This window comes from Adelges cooleyi, unplaced genomic scaffold (assembly GCF_023614345.1).
Source record: "Adelges cooleyi isolate 19-005CV unplaced genomic scaffold, UGA_ACOO_1.1 ACOO_flye_CR_arks_rails_tigmint_CR_PRNA_9, whole genome shotgun sequence".
Lineage (NCBI taxonomy): Eukaryota > Metazoa > Arthropoda > Insecta > Hemiptera > Adelgidae > Adelges > Adelges cooleyi.
Window position 1 is genome coordinate 13,402,772 of NW_026096579.1, and position 23,931 is coordinate 13,426,702.

A 23,931-nucleotide genomic window follows, 5' to 3' on the forward strand; every position below is an offset into this window, starting at 1 on the left:
TTTTTTATAATAATAAATTGTCACATTCAGTTTCGCTTTAGTTAACGCGCTTTGATAAACATGTTTTTGTAAATTAAACATATAAATATTGTAAAAATTAAAAGTCTCGTGAAATTAGTGCATCAATTAATTTTATAAGATCCAACAATGTCGTAATAACAAAACTTTTTCGGTTTGACTTTTAGTAATAAAATTCAATTGTTTAAATGTTGACTGATAATATTATATTATACTCACAAAAGTGAAAATTATCTCGAATCGTTTTTACTCAATGAGAAACAAAAACTACAACAGATGGTAAACTTTGTAATGAGCGTCATCTTTTCATTCTGAATACCTGTAAAATACTATTAATTAGTTTAAAGAAGTAAAGTATCAAAATACTGTTTGGCTTTTATAATTTTCGATATGAATATCAATAACAGAATAATAATGCACATTATTCGTGAAGATCTGTTTTTAGTTCATATAATATACATTAGGTTATTGAAAAATAAATAAAGTTATAATCGTGTTCATCAAGTCTTAAATGAACAGCTATAAAAAGATTGTCAATGACTATTGGAAAAATAATTTACGGTCCACTTAACCAGCTATGAGTGGGCGCAACATAATATAACATAGTAAAATGTAACAAATAATTGTTACAATTATTGTAACATAGTACAACATAATATGCTTTTTATAGCCTTTATTAATAAAAAAATAATATGTTATGACACCGAAAAAGGTTTTATAATTATTTTGTTAATATAATCATACAAAAATTATAACACAACGAGTACCTTTTTTGTAGCTTCTTCACTATGTTAAACAACATAGGGATTTTTCGAGCAAATGTCTTTAGGTAAAAAAAACGTGTAGCTAAGTTTTATCCATTATCTCCAAGTGAAACCTTTTTGGAAAACGTTAGATAAAAGCGACGGTTTCGATAATATATATATAATATACTTTTTTCCAGTGATCTGTTCGTATTTTATGATTCCTCGCAAATAGTGGTTTTATAGCATGTCTCGCAGTCTTTTCTATTCCGTTCGAAGAGTATATTACATAGAGCATTAGAGAGGAGCGTGGGTGCCCAAGATAGCTCTTTAATATTCAACGATACTGATTTGTGTGTAACGTACTATGTGGAATGGCAGCGATCGGTAAAAAACAAGCGGATTATCTGAAAATATAAAATCATAACACGGAAAACGTTTTAGGTCCAATTCGCTAAGTTAAACGTAGAACTGTACCCGACAATACGGCGGTAAAATAAGAATTTCGCCTGTAGATTTAATATATTTTATCAAATGTTTACAATAATGAGAAATTCAGCCGGTTTATTTTGAATATGGTCTACTAGCGAAACTCTTAAATTTTACAAAAGTATCACAAACGACGGTAAATTGATAAAAACACTAAAGAGAATATTTTGCACTTTACACGAGGTACTGATAACTCGCCTTAAAATATTTTGTTTTCTTATTATTGCTGATGTCTAATGCAATTAATTCTGGTTCATTTAATTCTATGTTTTTTTTTGGATTAGGTATGCAGTTATTTAATTAACCTAACCAACGGTGAAATCATGTATGGTTTTTCCATTGCATAATTTCACAATCTCTTTGTTTACCAGTTTGCACAAGAAGTTAGATACAAACGCAGTTATGGTCCCAAACGATTTTTCAAACTTTTTTTTATTCATAAATTATTTTTTTTTGAAACGATATTAAGTAAGATTTAGTCGTTTAAATTTTTAATGTTATTTACAAAACCCCCATTTAGTTAATTTAAAAGAAAAAATTAACTTTTTTTATTCCAAAAGAATTATTGTAATGAGAATCACGTAATACCATAGTAAAATTTAAAATTATATGAAAAAAACTTCATTTTATATATATTTTTTAAGTGCAAAGACTTTGTTTTTAGGAAGCCAAGGGGTTTAAATAAAAAACTAAATAATTAGAGTATTTTTCTTACTCATTTTGAACCAATTAACAGCATTGTGTAAAAAATAAGGAGCTCTCTAATACAGAGGCCCAACTTCCATTATAACATAATACGCTAGTTTATTATATTACATTTTTAAATTGACAGAATATCATACGATTTTTTTAATCAAATTTCGATTTATTATCTGTTTTTTAGAACGCCGGTGGATTGTACAGAACGTTGGTAATCGTGTCTGGGGCCGCTGCTGGTTTGCTTTTCGCCAGGATGTCTTTGATCGGCGAAGGCGGACCTCCTGTGTTCGCCACGGCCGACAACCCGACGGCAAAATGCCCTAGCCTGGTCACCAGGACTTTGACGTTCCTGTATCTACCCGTGGAAAACGTCAGATTGCTCGTGTACCCGCGCCGGTTGGGCTTCGACTGGTCAATGGATGCCGTAGCGCCTGTAACATCCGTCTACGACCCGAGGAATGCCCTGTCATTGATGCTGTATGCAGCCCTGTTCACTACGGCTAAGCGATCGGCAGCCACCGTGTACAAGACCGGTAAACTTAGAACCCGATTACACAAGTGTTGCTCTAGGACAAAGTCACCTCAGCCGATGCCTCGCTCAGAAGACTCGGTAAGTCATAACATATTACGTATTTCAGTTCAATCTACAATGGAAAGAGAACACTTGTTTTGACTGTAACTCGATGTTATATTTTAGTACCTACTACAAGTTTGAGTATATCACATTAATTATTTACATTGGGTTTTTTTTTTTTGTAGCAAATGCGAACGGTGGCTCTTGGTGTAGCCCTGACGGTCATACCGTTTGTGCCGGTGTCCAACATGTTCTTTTACGTGGGATTCGTGTTGGCCGAACGAGTGTTGTATATGCCCAGTGTGGGCTACTGCTTCTTGTTCGGCTACGGATACTTAGTACTTGAACGAAGACTTGGGCCAAAATGGCCTCGAATGGGATTGGCTATAGTACTTACCGTGTATGGAGCTCGCACCGTGATCAGAAACAATGACTGGAAGAACGACGAGTCCCTGTACCGGTCCGGTGTTAACATCAATCCGCCTAAAGGTAATTTTTCATTAGTACATTGTTTTTTTTATATATATATTTTATAAAACATTTCAGATCTCTTACCTCTAAGAACTTTGTGGTAATTTTTTTTTCATTTGATTAGTATGGGAAAATTTATAATGTTTCATTATAAAATTCTACTTTGAAAACTCATTGACATTTTTAAATTTCAAAAAGATACTTAAAGTTGAAATATATTGCTCTCCAAAACCACTCTCTAAAAATGTATCTCTTTATATAATATTGATAACTTGTTAACTTGCTAAAAAAATATTATCACAAAATATTCAAAAGATGTTTGGTTTTTAAGTGTCATAATTTAGCTTTAAAAATATCTTTTCAAATCAAAAAAATGTTGATTAGTTTTCAAGTTAGAATTGATTTAATGAAAATTTAAAATTTGGCATGTAAGTCAAATGGTAAAAAAAAAAACAAATCCACGAGAAAGTATTAGAGTTGAGCTAGGGATCTGAAATTTTAGGGATTTTTTGATTTAAATAGACCACTATCGGTTGATAAATAAGCCGTAGGAAAAACGAAAAATAATGGTTAAAAACAGTCTAACGTATATAACGTAATAATACAAAGTTAGAAAGTAAATTATGCATTTGTTGCAAAACTATAGACCTTTTACAACCCTCAATTATAAGGCTACTGTTTTACATACGAAACAGCGACGCATTTAATGATATATAAGTAAGTTTTTATTGTGTTTCGTGCTTTGTAATGTATGATCAAATTACGGGTTTTAAGGTATAATAATATAATAAAAAGTATAGGCTGTGCGCAGTTGAAACGAAACAATAAAAACTATGCCATTAACTTTAACTCTGTAGCAATGTATAAGACATTGGAAACTTTTTTTTTTTATAGAATTCTGGTTTCATAAAACCGCGTTTTGTAAATGTTATTTCGTTGAATTCGAAAAGAGCAATTTCATAGTCAGGTTCTCGGAATTTATCATTTCTAAGTTAGTCGAAAACGTTAAGAACATCTGTAAGCAAAGTAATATAAACGACAATGGTATAACTTATCCGAACACATTTTTAAGTACAGTTAATAAACAATACTATAAACGAATTTTAACATAAAACAATAAATGGTATTTCTCGTAATGGGTAACATTCTTTTTATGATAACAAAAATAAAATGTGTATAATGAACATTTTTCTAAAACAATAGCGTTGCGGAAAAGATAGGATACATGCACAAAGGTTACCTTTAAGTCTTTATGTTGATTTGATATTGCATTAACGGTATATAAATAATTGCATTTGCAAAAAACTAACCGATTATTAAACTAATCTACTAATGCACGTGTCGTCTCCTATTATGAGACAAATTACAATTGTGTAATTACAACTAAATGGATTATCTTTTTATTATCAATTCCGACGCAGTCGTCACTCTTAGTTGTAATCCGCTATAATCGCGCTCCTCTTCCAATTACATCCCTTGAGCAGCTAGAGGGAGGAGGCTAAGGAAGTTCAAACCTTTTAAAAACTCTAAAAGCTCCCTCAGAATTTCAGCAAAATAAACTATAAACCTCACTCGAAGATTGCGCCTAATTGGTTAATAACATTTTTTTTTAAGTTTAAAGTAATTTGAACTTCCCTCGCCCCCTCTGCGCCGAAGAATTTTGTTAGTGTATATTTTACATCATTTTACTGTTCCAACTTCCACTGTATATATTTATATACATATCATTGAGAGAACTTGTCGAGTAGAAGTGCACAATGAAACAAAAGGAGTAAAATATAAAGGCTCGTGAGTGATATTTAGCTTACGTTAGACGTAGATCGTGTTTAGAGTTTAAAGGTAATTTAGATCTCAACAAAATGCAAATACTGTAGTTACGCTTGTTTGGCGTGTACACTGTTACAAAATACACAGCGAAGTACTTGTTTCTCTGATCATTCGTCTATGCCCGGCTAATATAGACACGATTAATTAACGGCATTCCGAGACGCTACTCGGAATAAAAATAACCAGGTTTTTCGCCTCTAAGTACAAAGCCCAAAGTTTTCACTTCGACTGACTATTGAACGACCGCTACTTGCGCGGTTTTTGTTTGATACTCCTCCAACTTCATTGCGTGTATAAATATTATTCTATGAACACAATATGTGCGATAAGTTTCACACGAACAAGTTGTTAATTCGTTCAACCACAAATTGTTCTAAGCAAACCAATATGTATCTGTGTATATGGTTAATGTTTTACTATGTTTAGAACTGTACCGACTAACTGCTACAGTCGAATAAGTTGAGTTTTATCCACTAACTAAAAGTGATAACGAAACATTTCTTTATTTTTAATGTTCTATAAAATTCAGCAAATTCGTTGATTTTGAGTCTTGGTATTTATTTTTAGCAAAGAAATCCTTAGGGTCAAATGTCTAAAGATATGAGGGAATTTTTTATTGAACTAACTGAACTTTATCAAAAAAAAGCTTAGTTACTGCGTGACTCATAAGTATAATAGCGTCTACCAGCGAAATGTGTAATTTTGTTTTCAAAGACTTCCAGACTCGTCACCGGCAACAAGCCAAATCAAAAAAATAAAAAACACACGAAAATAGGAATTTGAGATGAAGTTAAATCGAGTGAACTTCTTTATAAAAGGACACTAAAGCCAAATCCATCGCCGCTCGTGTGTGCCCCCTCCTTGTAGAGTCTCCTCGCCGCGGTCTACCTACATAGAGTATGGCGCACATTCGCGTTTATCCTTCGTTTTGTCTTACCACCGCCTTTTCTACTCTTCGGTGAATCCCGTTTTATTTGAATTATGCGAACACCCCAAAAAAATATATACATGTATACCGCTCGTGTGTGTGTGTGTGTGATAGTGTTTTACCGTAACACTTTGAACGTTTAGAGATCCATTACGGATTCCAATTCAGTTGCTTTTCCACTCGCGTTATCAGTGCCAAAATCAATAAATGGAAACCGCGTGAAAGGAACAGAAACCGTGTAAAAAAAAAATGGTCGGGGCCACGTGTTTTACTTTGGTCGTTTCCATCTATATTATTATGTTCATTCAGTCTGAATTCAAAAAATCTAAATTTAAGTTGTTCTCGACAGTGTAACGTTTATTTCCCGGAATTGAAGTTTCCTCAAAATATATATAATTAATAAAAAAAAACAAATACAGGATAACGATTGCTTTAGGTCTTATTTTTACTCTATACGCATATTAATATCTTCTGATAAATACTAACATGCATATGTATATGTCATATAACACATGGCTGGATACAAGAAATTTGAACGAATTTAGTTAATATGACCAGGTTGATTCGGTTATTAGTGTGCTTTAGGTCTCGTGGGTTTGTCACCACTGTTTTCAGAAATACAATAACTCAAATTTGTTGGTTAATATGGGAATTTATTGACAGCCAACGTTTTTACAGAGAAATTCTGTCGCCAAATTTATTGGAAATGTATGAAACTACTAAACAGTTTTTTTCTAAGTACAATATCCTGTGGCGGGCACGAGTACTGTGTGTATAAGCTTACTATTATAAAAATACGTCGTAACGAGGAATACAAAGGTCAGGGGACCCCCTTTCCGACCTAACCGGGTAACGTTGGCTGCTATAACAAGGTAAACTTCTAGTATTCTAGCTTTGGTTCAAGGAAAATGTACATTACGTTATATTACTCTTCGAGCAGAGCATACAACAAAAAACCCCCGTTAACTTAACGAGCTCAAATTACACGACATTTACACACGGTCGGATAATAATACTTAGAATATTATTATTATTATTCCGTTCGATTTCCGTTGCCGTCTGTTGGCTGCTAATCACGTTTTAATAACCAGAATATTAAACCGTGGTCGTGCTCACCGTAGATCGACAAGATTATGATATTATATTTTCCACGATACGATCAGAAATAATACGGTTTTAATAACGCGGTAATTTTAACGAGACGGCGGCCTATACTCGTTAAGCGAATAACAGCAACATCGGATGTGGTAACATTTTTTTTCTTTTTCATTCGCGTGTCCCTTGGCAGTTAATTAGTTGCTCGACCGTCACGCCAACACGTTAATTACAGCTGTAAAAAAATTGTGTACGATTTTAGCGATTGCCGAACGGTAATTAATAAAACACACAATAACGACCAATGAACTTGTGCAACATATACCAACAGCCAGTGCACGGTTATATAATATTATATGTTATACTTGTGAAAGAGAAGACTGGATTTTAATAACACCGGGATCGACATGGAGGATTGACAAGGTGCTGGGCCGCTAAAACATTAAACGGGGTACGCACTGCGGGATTACCGAAGGTTCGTAAACACACCGACCGTCTGTGTAATGTAATAATGCTCGTGCCAGTGTGTTTGTTTACCGAAGGATTACGCCAAAACCCATCTGGTTAATTAACGGAAACAATTATTATTGTATAAAATATATTACAGTGGATAGTAAGAGTGTGTGTGTGTTATTGAGCTTTTAAAAGTCTGCCTGTTGACTAAACAACATTGGATCCAATCATTTATGTAGTCCGTGTTTTTTTATGGAAAATAAATTTATAAAACGTGTCGGTCCATTTCCAAAAAAAAAAAATCAAATAATGTGCACCTTCTAAGTGAAAAGTTACAACCACTAAGTTTAATATGTTTTTTTGCTTATTTTCGCTATACCTTTATCAATAGTGTACTACAACTAAGCGGAGCAGAGGATATATTGATTTTATAACAATGGTTTTTTTATACTATAAACTAAAAAAGAGGCAGAACTTTTACTCACGATTACTTAATACTCGATCCTCACAACCGCGGTAAAGCCACATGGTAAAAAAATAACCAAGTTGTACAATATTAAACCTAGAAAAATTGTATGAATTTTTTTTTATTAGCATTCATTACATCCTTTTCAATTAATAGGAAATATGTATATTTTTAGCGTGGCTTTTATCTATGTTTTAGTTTTGCATTCAATTTTTCAACACCAACAATGGTGATAACAGTTTAATTGTCAACCTAATCGTTTGAAAGATATATTTGTATATTACACAAGTGTGATCAGTAAAGCCATTGATTTTAAAGTATACAAACCACCGGTACAGAACAGCGAACGATGTTATGCATCATAGCTTATGGACCAGCCGGGTGGATGATAAATACTAAAATGTTCTATTTATGTATTGACGGAGTTTTAAATAGGCAATTTTGGTACACCGCGGTGTTGGTGGCCGTCCGGTATCAAAGTCTCGTATAGATTTTGTTGTGATGAATAAAAAAAATGTAAATATACACATAATAGTTTTATATGCATCCATATAGACCTCAATATAAAATTTTAGTAATAATTGTATAGCTTCGATACGAACCTGAGAAAGTTTAACGGAAAAAAAATTATACTTATATTTTATTTAATAGTCAAGTTATACAACTGGTAGAACAATAAACATAAGAATTAATATTTTTTTTAAATTGAAGTAGTTATATTTTTTCATCGATTCAACTTTACCCAATTTAAAATAGCTGCGCATCGACTAGTGTTTAATTTATAAACTTTTAATAAGGAAACGCACGAGTAATTTTTTTTACAATTAGAATTATAAATAGAAATTATTTTCCTCGTGCTTAGTGAACAATGGTTGTGAACTATGCGGTCGCCGGGAAATATAGGTTTGTCCATACTTCGGGGCAGTTTTATAACAAGTTTTGCTTTAGTATTTTACTTACGGCTTACTTACTCCAACGTTAATGAGGACGATGAAAATTATTTCACGGTTCAAAAACAGACGGTGTCGTAACTTGGCAGTTGTGTTGTGTGCGAATCGCTTTGTCGGGTTTCCAAGTAGTATGGAATTATGACCGTCCCGTTATATGATATTTCATACTTGTTACATGAGACGCGGGGAAATTATATAAATCAACTTGACCCGTTTATCAAATACCACTTGAGCTGAGGGGGGGGGAGGATTGCAAGGAAACGATATCTCGGGAAAACCATAAAGAACAGACCCCCTCCCCCTCTCACCTGGACAAAGGGCTTTCGTGCGCCCGATTCGTACCGGTTTTTTATGGTTATTTTGTAAAAATACACGTTTACCCATGACTGCCCTAAGTCCGACGGCAGTCTTGTTATTATTATTATTATTATTATAACTGTATACTTACTAGCCCGGCAAAATTGGATACGGGGACCTCGCTGGAGTCAGGTGGCCGGAATTGCTATAAACTATAAACGACGTTCAGAGGCGGCCCGGCAAATACCACCACCTCTCCCTTCTCTATTTTGCCTTTTTTTTTTTATGTTTTTTATTATACGCTTCCGCCGTTTTGCCAACCGTGTCGCCATGTTCACCATATTATTATATTAACACAAATTCTTCTGCGGATCGGTCAATCGCACACACAATACGCTTGATAAATTATGCGCATTTGTAATGGTACACAATAGGCGTCACCGTCAAAATGGGTTGGCAACGTGTCACGTTACGGGTATTAGAATAATAAAAAAAAGGACAGGCGAGTGGAGGAATAACCGCACAATTTGTCGTTGCTTTTCGAATATTATTCCGGTGCTATACCGTCTGTTTATACATTTTCACCAAACGTCTTGAGCTGAGTATACACCGCCTTATGGGACACAACGTTTATATAGAACAGATTAATTGAGACTTTCCTATCTGGACGGTTCCGTAAACTACCTTGTTTTAATACATTTCGCTCAGAAATGCTAACAATAAAAGATGCTGATAAAATATATACTCGACTAAAATAATTGCCCCCTGCTATGGGAATGTTTTGTTTACTTTTTGTATTAACATACAAAGTGAAACACCTGACCCTCTCCCTTTATTTGTTTGTTTCAAATCAAACATAAAGTACATACATGTTAATAAATATTAAATATATGTACATTTGTCATGTTCAAACGCAAATTTACAATGCACACTGTCTCCTATTAATGCGGATGTTTATTTTTTTTTTTTTTATGGACCTCGTTTGTGCTGTGATACGTTTGTGTGAGCAAATAAACCAATTGGTTAATCATTAGGAGGGGAAGGGGGACAGGGGGAGGGGGCTAGATATACTCAAAACAATGTTTAAACAACGTTTAAATTAGGATTGTTAAATTGGTCATGATCAATAAATCTTCTGCTCAAAATATAAAATCTTAAAATGCAAGTACTTTGAACTGGACTTACTTTAATTTTTAAGGTTTTACAGTATACCAAGCTTATCTCAACGTTGTCGCCAATGTAATTAATTTTACATCCGAATAGATACATCCTTTTCGCCAGTTGTAAAATGTTTTTAAACTACAAAAATTGTTTAAACACTTAAAGTTCGACACCCAACTGGAACATGGTACCAACTTTTTTACACAAAAAGGTACAAAAAAAATATTGTACCCCAAAGTTTCGGGCAAACAAAATTCCAGATTGTTTTTGTAGAAAACATTTTTTTTCTTCAATTATACGAGACTGATCGCATGTTAAAAGACGTGCACTTGTCACAACAGCTGTAGCCGTCTTTGTTTTGAACCCGAAGACGCCTTTTAGATTTCTACAAAAGCGATAGGTCATAAACGATAGGTTGAGTGTGAAATTATACTTTAGTTTTGCTTGAATTATGCGCTCAAATGTAATAGCAGTTTTTTTTTAAATGGTCTTAGAAATATATTTATGATAGTATATGGCACTCGGACTCGGATAGATTGTTTAAAACCCCCCCGGTTGTCCGGACCTAATGGTATAGTTTCTACTATACCTTTGACTCAACCCCGCCATTCCCATGCGTGAACTTTTGTAATTTTTAGTTGTAAAATAATTTTTTGAAGAAAAAGTATCCAAATTTCAACATAAGTGCTGAAGCAAAAAGCTTTGAACTTACCAGTTGTAACCCACTGGGTCTGTATATGTATTGATGGGGGTAACCGATGCGTGATGAAAATATATACATTCAGTATGGCAACAATACACAGAAACCACATTAGGCTACCTACTATTAAAAACGGAATGCGAGGGTCACCGGTAATTTATTTAAGTTATTGATATTGGGTTCAAGCCTATTACCATTTTACTATATGGAAAAAGATAATAAGTATTTATACATAATAATATACACACATCGTTATATATAGTATGCTCCCACGCAATTAGGTGGCACCAGACATTCGTTTTATCGGCGGAGTAGTGCCTTGTAATTAAAGTTCCAATGCAATTTAAATTGTAATAGTACATTACGTGGTCCACTATAAAACCCAATACGCACACATTAAAATATTATATGATAAAACGTCTATTGTAACTGATACGGTAAAATCCTCTCAATTTCGATTTACGATTAATAATAGTACCGAAACAGCCATAAATCGTTCAATAACATTGTTGCTTTAGTTTTTTCCGGATTAAAGACATGGTATGAATAAAACAATAATGGAATAAAATTTAAGACCAAATTTAAGGAAAATATTGATTTTTATACAAACAACAATTGATAACCGTGTAATTTATATGTGATTATTTTTAAAGTCTTATTTTTCAAAATTGTGAAAGCATTTCATCAACATCTCAGGAGCAATCTAACGGGTTGTGTTGCTTTGGTGATGAAAACGATTTTCCTGTGGTCTTACTCACATCCATCGTAGAGCGAACAGCAAACGCGAGCAATATAAAAACATAAAAGCCGGTCCTATAAATTGTCAACTGTATATGGATTAGTATGTATGAGGTAATTTACATAATAGTCATCGGCGGTACACACACATGCACATACCAATTTCCATCTTATCACGTATAACGCGTGGGAGTTCCTCCCCTCTCCCGGTTCTACGTCGTTTTATTATTATTATTTTTCTCTTTTTTTTTCAACCAATTTCGTCAGGGTCGTAAATTTCTGTCGCCACGTCTAGGCAAGTAGTCTTCTTCGCCATCGGTCCAATTTCACATTGTAAAAACCGTTGTAATACTCTCCGCGTGCATACAAATATCATCAGGCAAGATTTTTCTATTATTTTTTTATGGCTCATAACTTTTGTTTCATTTTTGTTTGTTATTGTTGGTACACGACAGTATGCCGTGTAGCGGATCGAACAATAATATTATATATCTACACGAGAACCCCCTCGAGGTTTTTAAATATGCAATATGTATGTTTAACCAAAAAAAAAAAATATATACAATTGTGAACGAATTGGGGTTATATTAGTATGCCGTTTACATATTATATTATATTTGGTTTACGCTACAAAAAAAGACACTATAATATTGTTTATTCTTTATATTGTAAAACGTGCATATCACTGATGTTGGACGTCAGTTTTTCAATTGGAGACTTGTCTTCTGCGAATTGAGTAGTGGTGAAAAATTGGCAAACACGCGCCATAAATACTATAAAGGACGATATTAATGTTGATTTTTTACTAAGAAACCCGTATAGTACACAATACATAGAGTTCACACAATATAATGTGTTTATCAAAAAAAAAGGTATTAAATATTTGAGACATTTTATAGTATTGTTAAAAAACACAATCCAAAACGTTTTCAATAATGAAAACTACAAAATCGCAATTATTTTCCACTTAACGTAGAGTGGCTTGCGACTGATAACTTAGTGTACATATGTCCAGTAGCAATGTTAAAAAATAAGTACTTCAATATGAATGGAATTAGACATAAAATGTACGTTTTTTTCTCATTTCCATAGAGAAATGTTTAAAAACACTAAAAATAGTTTTACATTTGCAGGATTTAAAACTTAGTAAACGAACAATTTGCCATTTTTAACTATTCACGTTTTTTTTATAAATTGGCCGATTGAGGTACAATATTATTCGAAAAAGAACAAAGAAAGGTATATACTAACAAACTTAATAAATGTAATACCTAATATAATCTGGTCACTTGCCCGACATGTTAGATTTCAACTAACACTAGATTGTGTTCCATTTACAATACACGCGAGTGTAAATATTATTTTATAATTTAATCGAACGCATAGTAGCTTAAATAAATGATGGGCGAATTAAACGTCTAAATCACTTTTGCATTCCCCGTCAGCATAATAGTATAACCGTCGGGTCTAGTAATCCGATTTTGATTAATATCAGCTACCTATATTGTATTCTGACCGCGAGTAAATTTATACTTCAAAATCTAACCGACTGATTTGAAAACTCCAATAATTATTATAGCTGTTGGAACATGCAACAATTTAATGACACAGACAGGAGGTGGACAGCAGATGTGACAAAAAACTGTAAACCTCTCACTGGCAAGCATATAGATTTACCACGTGGGGTAGTATTACTTACCCCTACATCGCAGGGTAGGCGAAAAACAATTGTTAAAACAAACACGGCCAGTGCACGCACCGTCCCACCCTCGCGATAATTCATTGAAACTATAACATCATTTCAGGGTGTCACGTCCGAAATGAAAATTGTTGCACGGTATTTTTTTTATTATGCATATTTATAATTTCGATATTTTCAAAATTGCCAGGCCAATCGGCGTTGGCCATCGAAAACTGTTGCGTGGTTCTAAATCCGCTGTGATACATATTTTCCCGGTTCCGGACGACCACGGCGACCCCCGAATTCGAGGGGGAATGTTTTACCTCTCACAAATAACTGTGCACAGTGATTTACGGTCACTGTATGGAAATAAACAAAATGCAGTCTCCCCAGGCACCGGTCCAACCGATACGAGTTCCACCGTTTCGGCGGACATCCAAAAAGTTTAAACAATTCATAACTGACCGCGAGACGGACGCATTGTAAATGACTATGAACTATAGCTATATGAATGGCTATACTTATAAAATAAAAAACAATCGCATGTATCCTTAGGATGCCGTTTACTGAATTGATAATGTAGTAAAGTGGGAATATGCAATATAACCTAGTATATTTAATCCATGCAATTATCTATGTATTTGTGGACAACAGTGTAATTCCATCGGAAGCCATTACATGTTATCAATTTTATAATGCGAGATGTGATCAGCTGCGCCGGAAAACTTTCAGTTTCATAGGATATTGATATAAAACAAATGCTAGATTTTGAATTTTGTCAATGTAAAATGCGTGTAACCTAATTTTGGTGTAACTCCGAAGCTAGTAGTTACCCATACAAACATTTTTAACACTCTGTACATATGTTTTTACATATAGAGTTATATTATCTCACGAGATAAGGTGATAAGAGAAATAAATTAGTGATAAGAGATAACATATTCATGATTTAATGGTTTTTTCCGTGGACCGGAGAAAATACGAGTAACTAGTTTTCTTAATTGGTTGCCGTTACGTTAACTGCTGCACAAAGGAATTTATACTGTACCCACATTGGACGGTAGACGCTCTAAGGGCCTGTACCTACGTCTCGTTCGTGTGTTTGCACGCATGCGAAACACAAACAAAACTAGTCAATAATAGCGTATATTTGTTTCAAATTTCCTTAAGTGAATTCACCACGGATACACGCGAGTTTGTGTACAGAACACAAATATTTGACAAACCGACGCGAAACTTTTCCGGTTAGGTAACGGCACGGGATACTATTATAGCCGCCCACGGCAGATTCCTCACGAGGTTTGTTATATTATATTGGCCTTGTTTGCATGTCTGTCACAACTGAGAGATATGTCGTGTGTGTGTGTGTGTCGCCGTTTATTCAATTTTCACGCTATTTCCAAAATAATGTTTTCCAAAATCCCTTGAGCTGCGCTATAAGCATCGCCTACCGGCTGCGATATTCTATAATGATGTCAACCACCGTTTTTATTTTTATTAACCAGTACAATTCAATGTCGAAACAACGATTTCAGGTGTTTACACTTGCTTGAACAACATAATAATTAACTATTGATGTGTAATGTATGCCGATAACATAGTTGTACCTCGTGGTACTGAGATTACATCAAATGGCTAAAATTATAATATTTTATTTGACACGTTTTTATTATTAGTTATGATAATATAAATCCACCGGCGTTGTAGTGTTACGTGCAACCGATGGTATCGAACAAAAATAATGTATATCCTTTTAACACGTTGTTTTGATACTACAATATTTAATAGTGACCTAAAATGGGTACCGCGCTATAGTATTAAAGTTCATTTTCAACCGGAAGACCTTCTAGTTTATCGCACCATAACACGTATTATATATAATTTATAGTGTAAATAATAACAATACATGTTATCTAGTATATGCTTTTACCGTATGAAATGACAATATTTTTGTTAGAAACCGTGTTGTAGAGTACTAGGTAGATATTGCTTAAAATAATAATTAATGCGGTCATTAAGTGCTTGCGACTACAGCTGATGGTACTGATGAATTTTTATAAGTAAACATATTGAACGATTTCATTTATAATAATAACCATTATAAATTATTGTATAAACAAACTAGTTTTGAATGATAAATCCGGTAATTAAATACAGTGCAAATCACAGCTCCAATGAACTCATAACGCGCGTTGTTAACATTTCACTATTCAAATTAACAAGTTAACGCAGTTTCGGTTATTCTATTGTCGAGGCTTGTCTCCAGAGAGGACATCACTTGGGTTGTTATTTACATAAATACACCTTCTTCGGTACTAAAACTTTAACGTGCTCTACGAAATTTTGTACACACCACGCCTTCGAGGTGGTGATTAAGGATAATTTGGTAATGTCAACCTTCGACCCCCGACAAGTGTCTTGACTACTCTAATCGAATGATAATCGCATATTTCATGACAGGATAATTAATATAATATGTCATAGTGCACAGATGTCTTAAGCACATTTTTGTTTAACATTTTTACATGTATTAAACTGTAATAAAACGTATAATAAACTTTTATATCATCTTAAATAAATGCTATTTCCTGGCTTTAAATATTTGTACATATTGTGGATAGGATTGTAAGGTACACAATTTTCCAAAAATGTGTAGTTTGCAGTATCTGTACACCATGCCATAAAAGTGTCAATTTAGTTAGGTTTGCTAACTTTGTTTTGTGGTGCACTGAAACAAAAACTATTCCGATCTTAAGTAATATAAAATAAAAGATTTTCAACAATAATGATAAGACTGTCCAGTATACGTAGGTAAACAATGCTGTCATCATAGGTGCTCACAACAGACTGAATTCTGGTCTATTAAAACACAATTAACTTACATTCAATCCGCCGAAAGAACAATTTATAGTGTTAACATTGTCTTCGGGACGACTTACTGTTTTTTTATGTTGTGAAGCCATAATAGTAAAGTTTACTCGCCTAAACTGACAACGGTGCCTACCTACGTTAGTCTGTGCGAATCGAGGTCATTAGTCGATGCTGTTGTTTGAAATTATAACGCGCAGAGAGTGTGTGGATGACGCAAACGAGTTTATTTAATTAAAGCAGTACCGTTTTTTAATCAAATCGCCCTTCTCGGGTTTCCACGCTGATTCGTTTAGGCAAACCGAACAAGCTGAACGCGCCCCGTAGGCACGAAACTAATTAACATCATTGAGTCGAGTCGGGTGGGTTTTTTTTTTTGTTTACATAGGTTAATAGTTTTTCGTTTTGTCGGACAACGGTGAAAATCGATAAACAATACAAATTTTAAAAAAAGCAACTTGTATAAAAAATAACACACAGATGGATCATATGAGATAGTGTAGTGCGACCGTGCCGGCACGAAGGTGTACCGAATTTTGATGATTGATGGGACGCCGCCGGTAAGTCGAGTACCGCACTGGCAACGGGTTATCAATGTTAGCTAGCCGGCCCTGTCAAAAACGTGTATGTACATATACGGCCCTCGTGGGAAAACTCAATTCTGGAAAATGACTCTATTTTCATCGTACGGTCAACGAAACGGGATATCCCGTAAAGGTTCAAATTGTGTTCGATAGCTTTTCTACTCAATTTCACAATAACGTGTAGGTCCGATTTTCGATTTTTCATTTAACAGTGTTGTACCGACCACCGGACCGACTCTGAGACGTCTTACTTCTGCTTATGGTCAAGTTAGCCCAACTATCGAGATCGGTTGAGCATATAATATTGCGAATAACCCGTCCAGACTCAAAACCCACGTCATTATACAACCTAACCCGTTTATTTAAACACCTTTTCAGCTCCTCAACGGAAGTAAAAAAAATCAGGAATTTAGGCTATTCATTTACATACCTTAACGAATTTATATCGTGATTTCGTTTGCTAGTCAATGTTAATCACTTAGGGTAATTACCTCGCAGTTAAACGTCTAAAACTTTTATGCAATAGCATTGTTTCACTTGACTTTTACTATAGGGTGAAGGAAGGTATTTTCGTGGCATAAGCAATTTCGTGATATAGTTTGTTGATCGTATCGCGTAATTCCCTATTAGAAAATTGTCTTGAAAATCACACTGAATCTTAAAACACAGTTATTTTAACAATCAGTGTGATTTTCAAGACAATTTTCTAATAGATAATTACGCGATACGATCAACAAACTATATCACGAAATTGCTTATGCCACGAAAATACCTTCCTTCACTCTAAAATTTGGCTTACATGCTTACAGTTCACAACACTGAATAGGCATATTTTAAAAGCGCTTCATATTTAGATATATTATTATTTGATAAATTATTAAATTATTGTATTATTCATTTAAAGTTGCAGTGCCAACTAATCCAATGTCGTCAATAAATTAGATTTAGGTGTCTAGTCGTTGGGTGCTTGGACTATTTTATGATTTAAATTAAAATAATAACAGTATAGATTCAAGTCACCGCCATATGAAAAGCGGGCAATATACAGATCTTCCAATCAGACCAAACGAATTTCGGTCATCGTCAAAATTAATAGACACATTTTTTTTTTTATCAAGTCTTCAATAATGAGGTCTAATGTAAAAATCGGTTACTTTTCATAATATAATGGCGGTTTCGGTTTTAATTACAGGTGGAATATGAAAACTGCTAACTATAGTTGCACAAGTGTTATTGTTGTATTATATTATTTAACCCTTTAATTATTAGTTTGGCGATTCTTATTGCTACTGTCAAGCGGTGTACAAACTTGGTGTGGCGTCTTAAATAGTAATTAGAATACGTGAGATTCGCAATACCGCCCGGGGAGTAAGGAGATGTGAAGATTGTGTTTTTAGAGACAAGTAGATTGTCGCGTTCCCAGACAATATTATTATCTCTCACATTGTAATCGCAAGTTTCCTTCTCAATTGAATATCTAATTAAGTGTGCGTTATCCATTAAAAGTTGTGAAGCCCAAAGGGCACGCAATGTTCATATTAAAAAGATTTCTACTATCAAAAGGTGGAATAAACTTTTCAAATATAATTCAGATTTCCTGGATCTTTATAATAAACTTTTGTATGTTTTATTCTTTCACGTCTCCCTCTATCCGCATCGTCGCCTCTTTACTCATTGCCGCCGACTCTTCGTATAGAGCTCCTTCTCTTTTCTTTAATACACATTTTTCCACTCTTATATGCCTTGTTACTTTTATTTGGCGTTAAAGTTTCGCAACGTAGGGAGAGCAAAAAAATTTTAGCACCAAATAAAAACAAATTACTAGTTCTCTTATATCGGCAAAAAGTTTTTGCTTGTCAAAATGCGCAGCGAGTGTACCATCGTCACAAAAACTCGAGTTTTTATTTTCATTTTTTTCAAATGCAAAAAAGTTAAGAAACGGCAAAGGCGACGGCGACGGCGAAAATAAACTTTGATAACACAATCAAGTGCCGCTTGTTCGGTTTAATTCTTTCCGACAAATCGAAAGGGGTTTTAAGGAGTTTTTTTGTTTGTATTAATAATTTGTTGTTTCAAAACATTGCAATAAAGAAGCTATTCACCCTTTTTGTGTGTGTGTGTGTGTGTGTGTGTAGTCGACAGTTATATTTAACCCTTACCTGTCGACAAAACATGAAAAACAATTTTAATAAAATATTAATATACTTTGTGCCTTTGTTTATATACACGGTATACACACATCGGTTGTATATACATACAACCGACTCCTGACGTTATTAATGGGTTGTACAAGTATTTTACAATACCTTATTACAACATAAATTTACCGGCCATAATAATATCATACGACACGGTAATAATGCGTTTAAAACCGTATTGTTTTCATTGTCGCTTAACAGCGCGGTTTATGTTCAGGTCTAGTCCATATTGTAATACTAAGGCTTTATTTTTTTAATTTTACAATCGCATAGATGACGGAGGACTTCGACGATCGAGTTCTGTCAACGACTTGGGTTTTGTGCTTGATTATTAAAAAGTATACCCGTAAAAAGGGAAAAATGCGATTATTATCAACGATAAAATTCGCTTGTGCTTCCAATGTATGTTATACTTACATAAATTCGAAAATTGAATGGGATTTTTACACGACTACCCTTTTTGCATCATTACACTGTCTGTCAGTGCAAAAATGGGATCCTCTTAGTCAAACAAAATAACTCAACAACGTCGAGACGTAAACGGCGTTGATGCGATTATGTTGTTTATAGTGCATCAGTTCTTACAAGCAAGGTTAAAATCACAAGTTAATGATACACGACGTTTCCTTTTTACACAGTGTTCACTTATATTTATTTAGAAAATTTGATTAGCGCCGTGCGCCTATCCCATTTGTTGATCAACAAATACATTTTTCCCTTCGGTAACTGTCTTGATAGGAAATTGACTGCAGGGTGACACCTTTAACGTAGTTAGTATCTCCTAAAATAATAGCAATTTTGTAGCTATAATTTTTGAAAAAATGTTCGCTTATATTATCATATAGTATTATAAAATAAACATTGGTATTTTCCAGATCTCTATCAAATGTTTAAACTTAAACGGTAACTTATATACATGTCTTATTGATTTTTTAAATTAAGAATTATTTGCTGACATTTTTGACTGGTCGTTTTGAATAACTACTTTTACAAGTTATTAGAGTTTATAATTTAGGACGGGAGGTGGAAATGCGGTTGAGTAATAAACGCAGTTAAAAATAATACTACACTCCAACCTTCCTACCACTCTTAATTTTAATAACTTACAAATAACTATTGAAAACTGGATATAGATCAATCAACATAATTAGTAAATTATTCTCAATTGAAATAGTCAATAAATCATAATTATTTTCCGAGAGAATGAGTGTCTCAAGTTGAATGGATCACCTTGTATAGCGACCGTAGACTTTTCTACTGTTTATTTACTCTCCGAGCCACTTTCTCGTCTTCGATGGGCTACTATAAATATCTCTTCTCCCCTTCATCTCTTGTGACTACTGACATAAAGTAATGCGTATATAGATGTATAAGTATTGAACGTAGCTGATAGCGTAAAATTGGCTTGTCAACAAATCAAACCGAGACACAACCGTAATGAAAGACTATGAACGACAATAAGGAATTAATCTACCCGTCGTCTCCTTAGCTGCTCCTTCGGGTTATTCGGTCGGGTAAAAGGTATTGAAATCGAATTAATCAGTTCAAAGACAGTCGGCTGCAAAGGCTGCACGTGGCGGAATGCTTCTTAACCGTATTCCCTTTTAGTTTGTCGTTCAACTATACACTATACACTTGGATTTGCTATTCAAACGAGGTTCCATTAATTATTATTTCCATGATAATGTGTGTATAATATGATTTACATTTTTTCTAACCGTTTCAGCTTATGGAAACTTGGGCTCTATTCTGAGCAGTCAAGGACGATTGGACGAGGCGGAAACTGCGCTGAGAACAGCTCTCCGGTATCGACCGAACATGGCCGATGTACATTACAACTTGTAAGTGTGCTTAAACACGTTTGTCTATTATTTTTATTTTTTTACTCTATGTTAAGTTTAGTCGACTAGTTATTTTATACTTACGTTGTCCGCCGGTATTCAATTACCGACAATTACAAGTATTTAGGTGAAAACATACACACTCGCCGATTACAAAAATATAAATATCAGTTAAGATCATTAAAAAAAAAAACAATTATAGATTTTTATGTAAAAGTGAAAAAGTCCGTTTGTGAGATAATCGAAAACGCTAAATATTTCAACGTCCATTATTCAATATTGCCATAGTGTTCCGGTAACATACAACGTGTATTGTATGAATTATTATTATTGTATGCTAGTTTGAATGGGTCTGTATGCGGCTATGGTACGGCTATGGCACAGTGTCTGTCGTCGACAAAAACGGATCATCTGGTTTTTGTTAGATTAAAAAAAATATATATATAAATATCAGTGTGTTGTTAACTTTTCGAGGCCATATACGGGTGTGATCCTACAATGTAATATTATTCTACATAGGTCGTCTTAACGCCGGTCTTTATTAAAACTTATACGCGCCACTCTTGCGGAAACCACCGCTTGTCCCGTTGCCGCCGTGCTGTACGTGCTTGTTCTTTGTCGAAACTCATTAATCACTGGAGTAAGTATAATACACACAGCCGGCGGTGCTCGCAAGCAATTTCGAAGATTGTCACTTTTGCCGGAGACTTTTGATTACTGTCAAGTACGTGAATCTTGCGCCGCATGTTTGAATCCAAGCCAAGTGCCACCGAGCCAAGCAGTCGCTGATTAAATCCCACCAGCGAGTTTACTTTTTTCTCTCCACATTGTCAGGACAACCACGTCCTGACTCTAACATAAATAAATATATCGAAAGCATTACCCGTTTCACTGAACGTGTACCACACCAATGGCTGACACAAGTCTCGACTAATATAATATAGCTCTCTCGTTGGTCAATATCAACGTGTTTTATTTATTATTGAAAATCCTTGGAATGTTACACATAAAACCATCAGCTCATTTTTCATACCGCTCAATAGTCTAAATGAGAGAAAAAGCTTTTATTCAAAGTGAGCTGCCCACCGTGTGGCTTGCTAAAAGACACAGCACACACTATTCAACGTACAAATTACAATACACTACATTAAACTACAATAACACTATTAACTCCTCAACATTGACGACTTAGAATTAAATAGTATATTATAAATTGCATAACGATGACTAGCAGAGATTCTGAGCATACCCCTCCCTCTCCCCTGTCCTTGGAAGGAATATCAGGAATAATCTTTTCCTTCTATTTGTGCAAAATACTACTTCCGTCACTAAATGGCAAAACAATAATTAATGTAGGAGTTTTTTATTCAGTTGTCTCCAAATAACACCACCGAATAGCATAAATACTTAAGTGGTCTACGTGGCATACATTTTCAAGGTATTTATATCACTTAAGTATAATTTCAATTTCCCGGAAACGTCAGTAATAATGCACACATAGTTAAAACCCCAAAAATGTGATACATAGGAAATTGGGAACATCCTTCCGGGGTCGTCGACTGACAGCTGACGTGTACATAATGTTTTTTTTTTTTAACGAGTGCGTTGGTGGTTAATATAAAAAACCGCGGCGTACCGTCTGTTGTTTATTTTGAAAAAATTTTTCGATATTAAAAAAATATAGGTATAACATCATATCGTTTGTGTGCGTTTGAAAACCGGCAAAGTCGCACTATGTGTTCTTCATGCCGTCTTGAGACGGTTGTCGAAAATGAATGAGCGAGAAAGACGATAACAAATGGTCGCTAAAGTTCTTCGGCAAAAGGTCGGCCATAAAATGAGCACGGGGCCCGCCGGCGGTTATGGGGTGTAACTTTAAATCATCATGATGGCTTAGAGCTTTATTTCGTGTCCGAAAAGCATCCACTCTATCCCTACCCGCCATCAGTAGCGCCGGGTGTGTGTGTGTGTGTGATATACACCGTGCACGCCCAGGCTCCCGGAACGTCGGTAGAATATTCCTTCCGGTAGGATATTACAACATCGACACCGATCAGATCTTATTCAACTTGGAACCAAAGCCTTTGCCATATGGGACAGGTATGGTCGGACACTGTTGACAAGCCGGTCACGAACCTGCTTTAGTTTGTTTTTAATTCAGCCCACAAATCGTCCCACGGTCGCATCGCTCGTTTCCCGGTCAACGCCAATATTGTGACTCGATGCGCGTGCACTTCCGGTTTTGCCCCTTGCTTCCGGCCACTGTCTCTCTAGATCCTGCGACAATGTAATATTCGTTTCTTTCGTCTTTCCTAGCTCCCTGTTTGTTCCCCGATCCCGTTACCTCATTAATTCTCTTTTCCGTCGCCAAAATAAAAACCGTAATAAGCCGTTCTGTACAAAACGAATTCGGATCGGCATGGCACACGGTGTAATGTTGGACGCCCTTCCTGCCCTCGTCCGTACAATGTATATTATGTTATGTGTGCTAACTGAAAGACATGTAAACGCGATTAGATTTTCCCGGCAAAACAAAGAAGCTGGCCAAAAAGTCAATTAGGACGGCTTGTCGTGGTTTTCGGTTGGCGTCCGTCTCGGAATGAAACCGCCGCCGCCGAACGGCATGGTCAATAAAGCACACCCAGAGCATATTTACACAGTTTTATGGCCGGACTAAATAAGTTCTGAGTTCTTTTTATTTTAGGACTGCAATGGTACACAATAATTTTGAAATTTATAGTTTACTCATTTATACTGATTCCCAATCGGTCTTTGATTAAGTCCAATCGTCGCGTCACCAAAAAAATTAACAATATATAATCTTATTTGATTTATGATACTTAGTATATTTATATTACTATAGTTATTTGATTTAAATAAATCGATTGCTATTCGATTATTCTGGTGCAAAAACGGGAAACATAATGATTATTATTATTAAAATCAAATAACTTGTAAAGGAGTAACCAACACCTGGTTGGGATGAATAGAATCAACAAAGACGTTATTTTGTCATTTATTATTGTTATTTTGTCAAATTTATAGTATATACTATAAATTTGTTGTTGTTTCTTGTTTTTATGTTATTTATTCGATGTTTCTTTGATAATTCAATGATACTTAAATGTAAATTAAACGAAATATAAATCA

General features: G+C 34.7%; 1 protein-coding gene across 1 annotated transcript in view; it reads left to right on the plus strand.

Moving 5' to 3' along the window:
* LOC126846911 (protein O-mannosyl-transferase TMTC2-like) overlaps nt 1-23,931 on the plus strand; it is a 145,788-nt gene that overhangs the window by 83,338 nt on the left and 38,519 nt on the right. Inside the window, exons 4-6 of the mRNA XM_050586773.1 lie at nt 2,134-2,559; nt 2,709-3,012; nt 20,667-20,781. Coding sequence (XP_050442730.1) covers nt 2,134-2,559; nt 2,709-3,012; nt 20,667-20,781 — 845 coding nt within the window. The remainder of the gene's footprint in view (nt 1-2,133; nt 2,560-2,708; nt 3,013-20,666; nt 20,782-23,931) is intronic.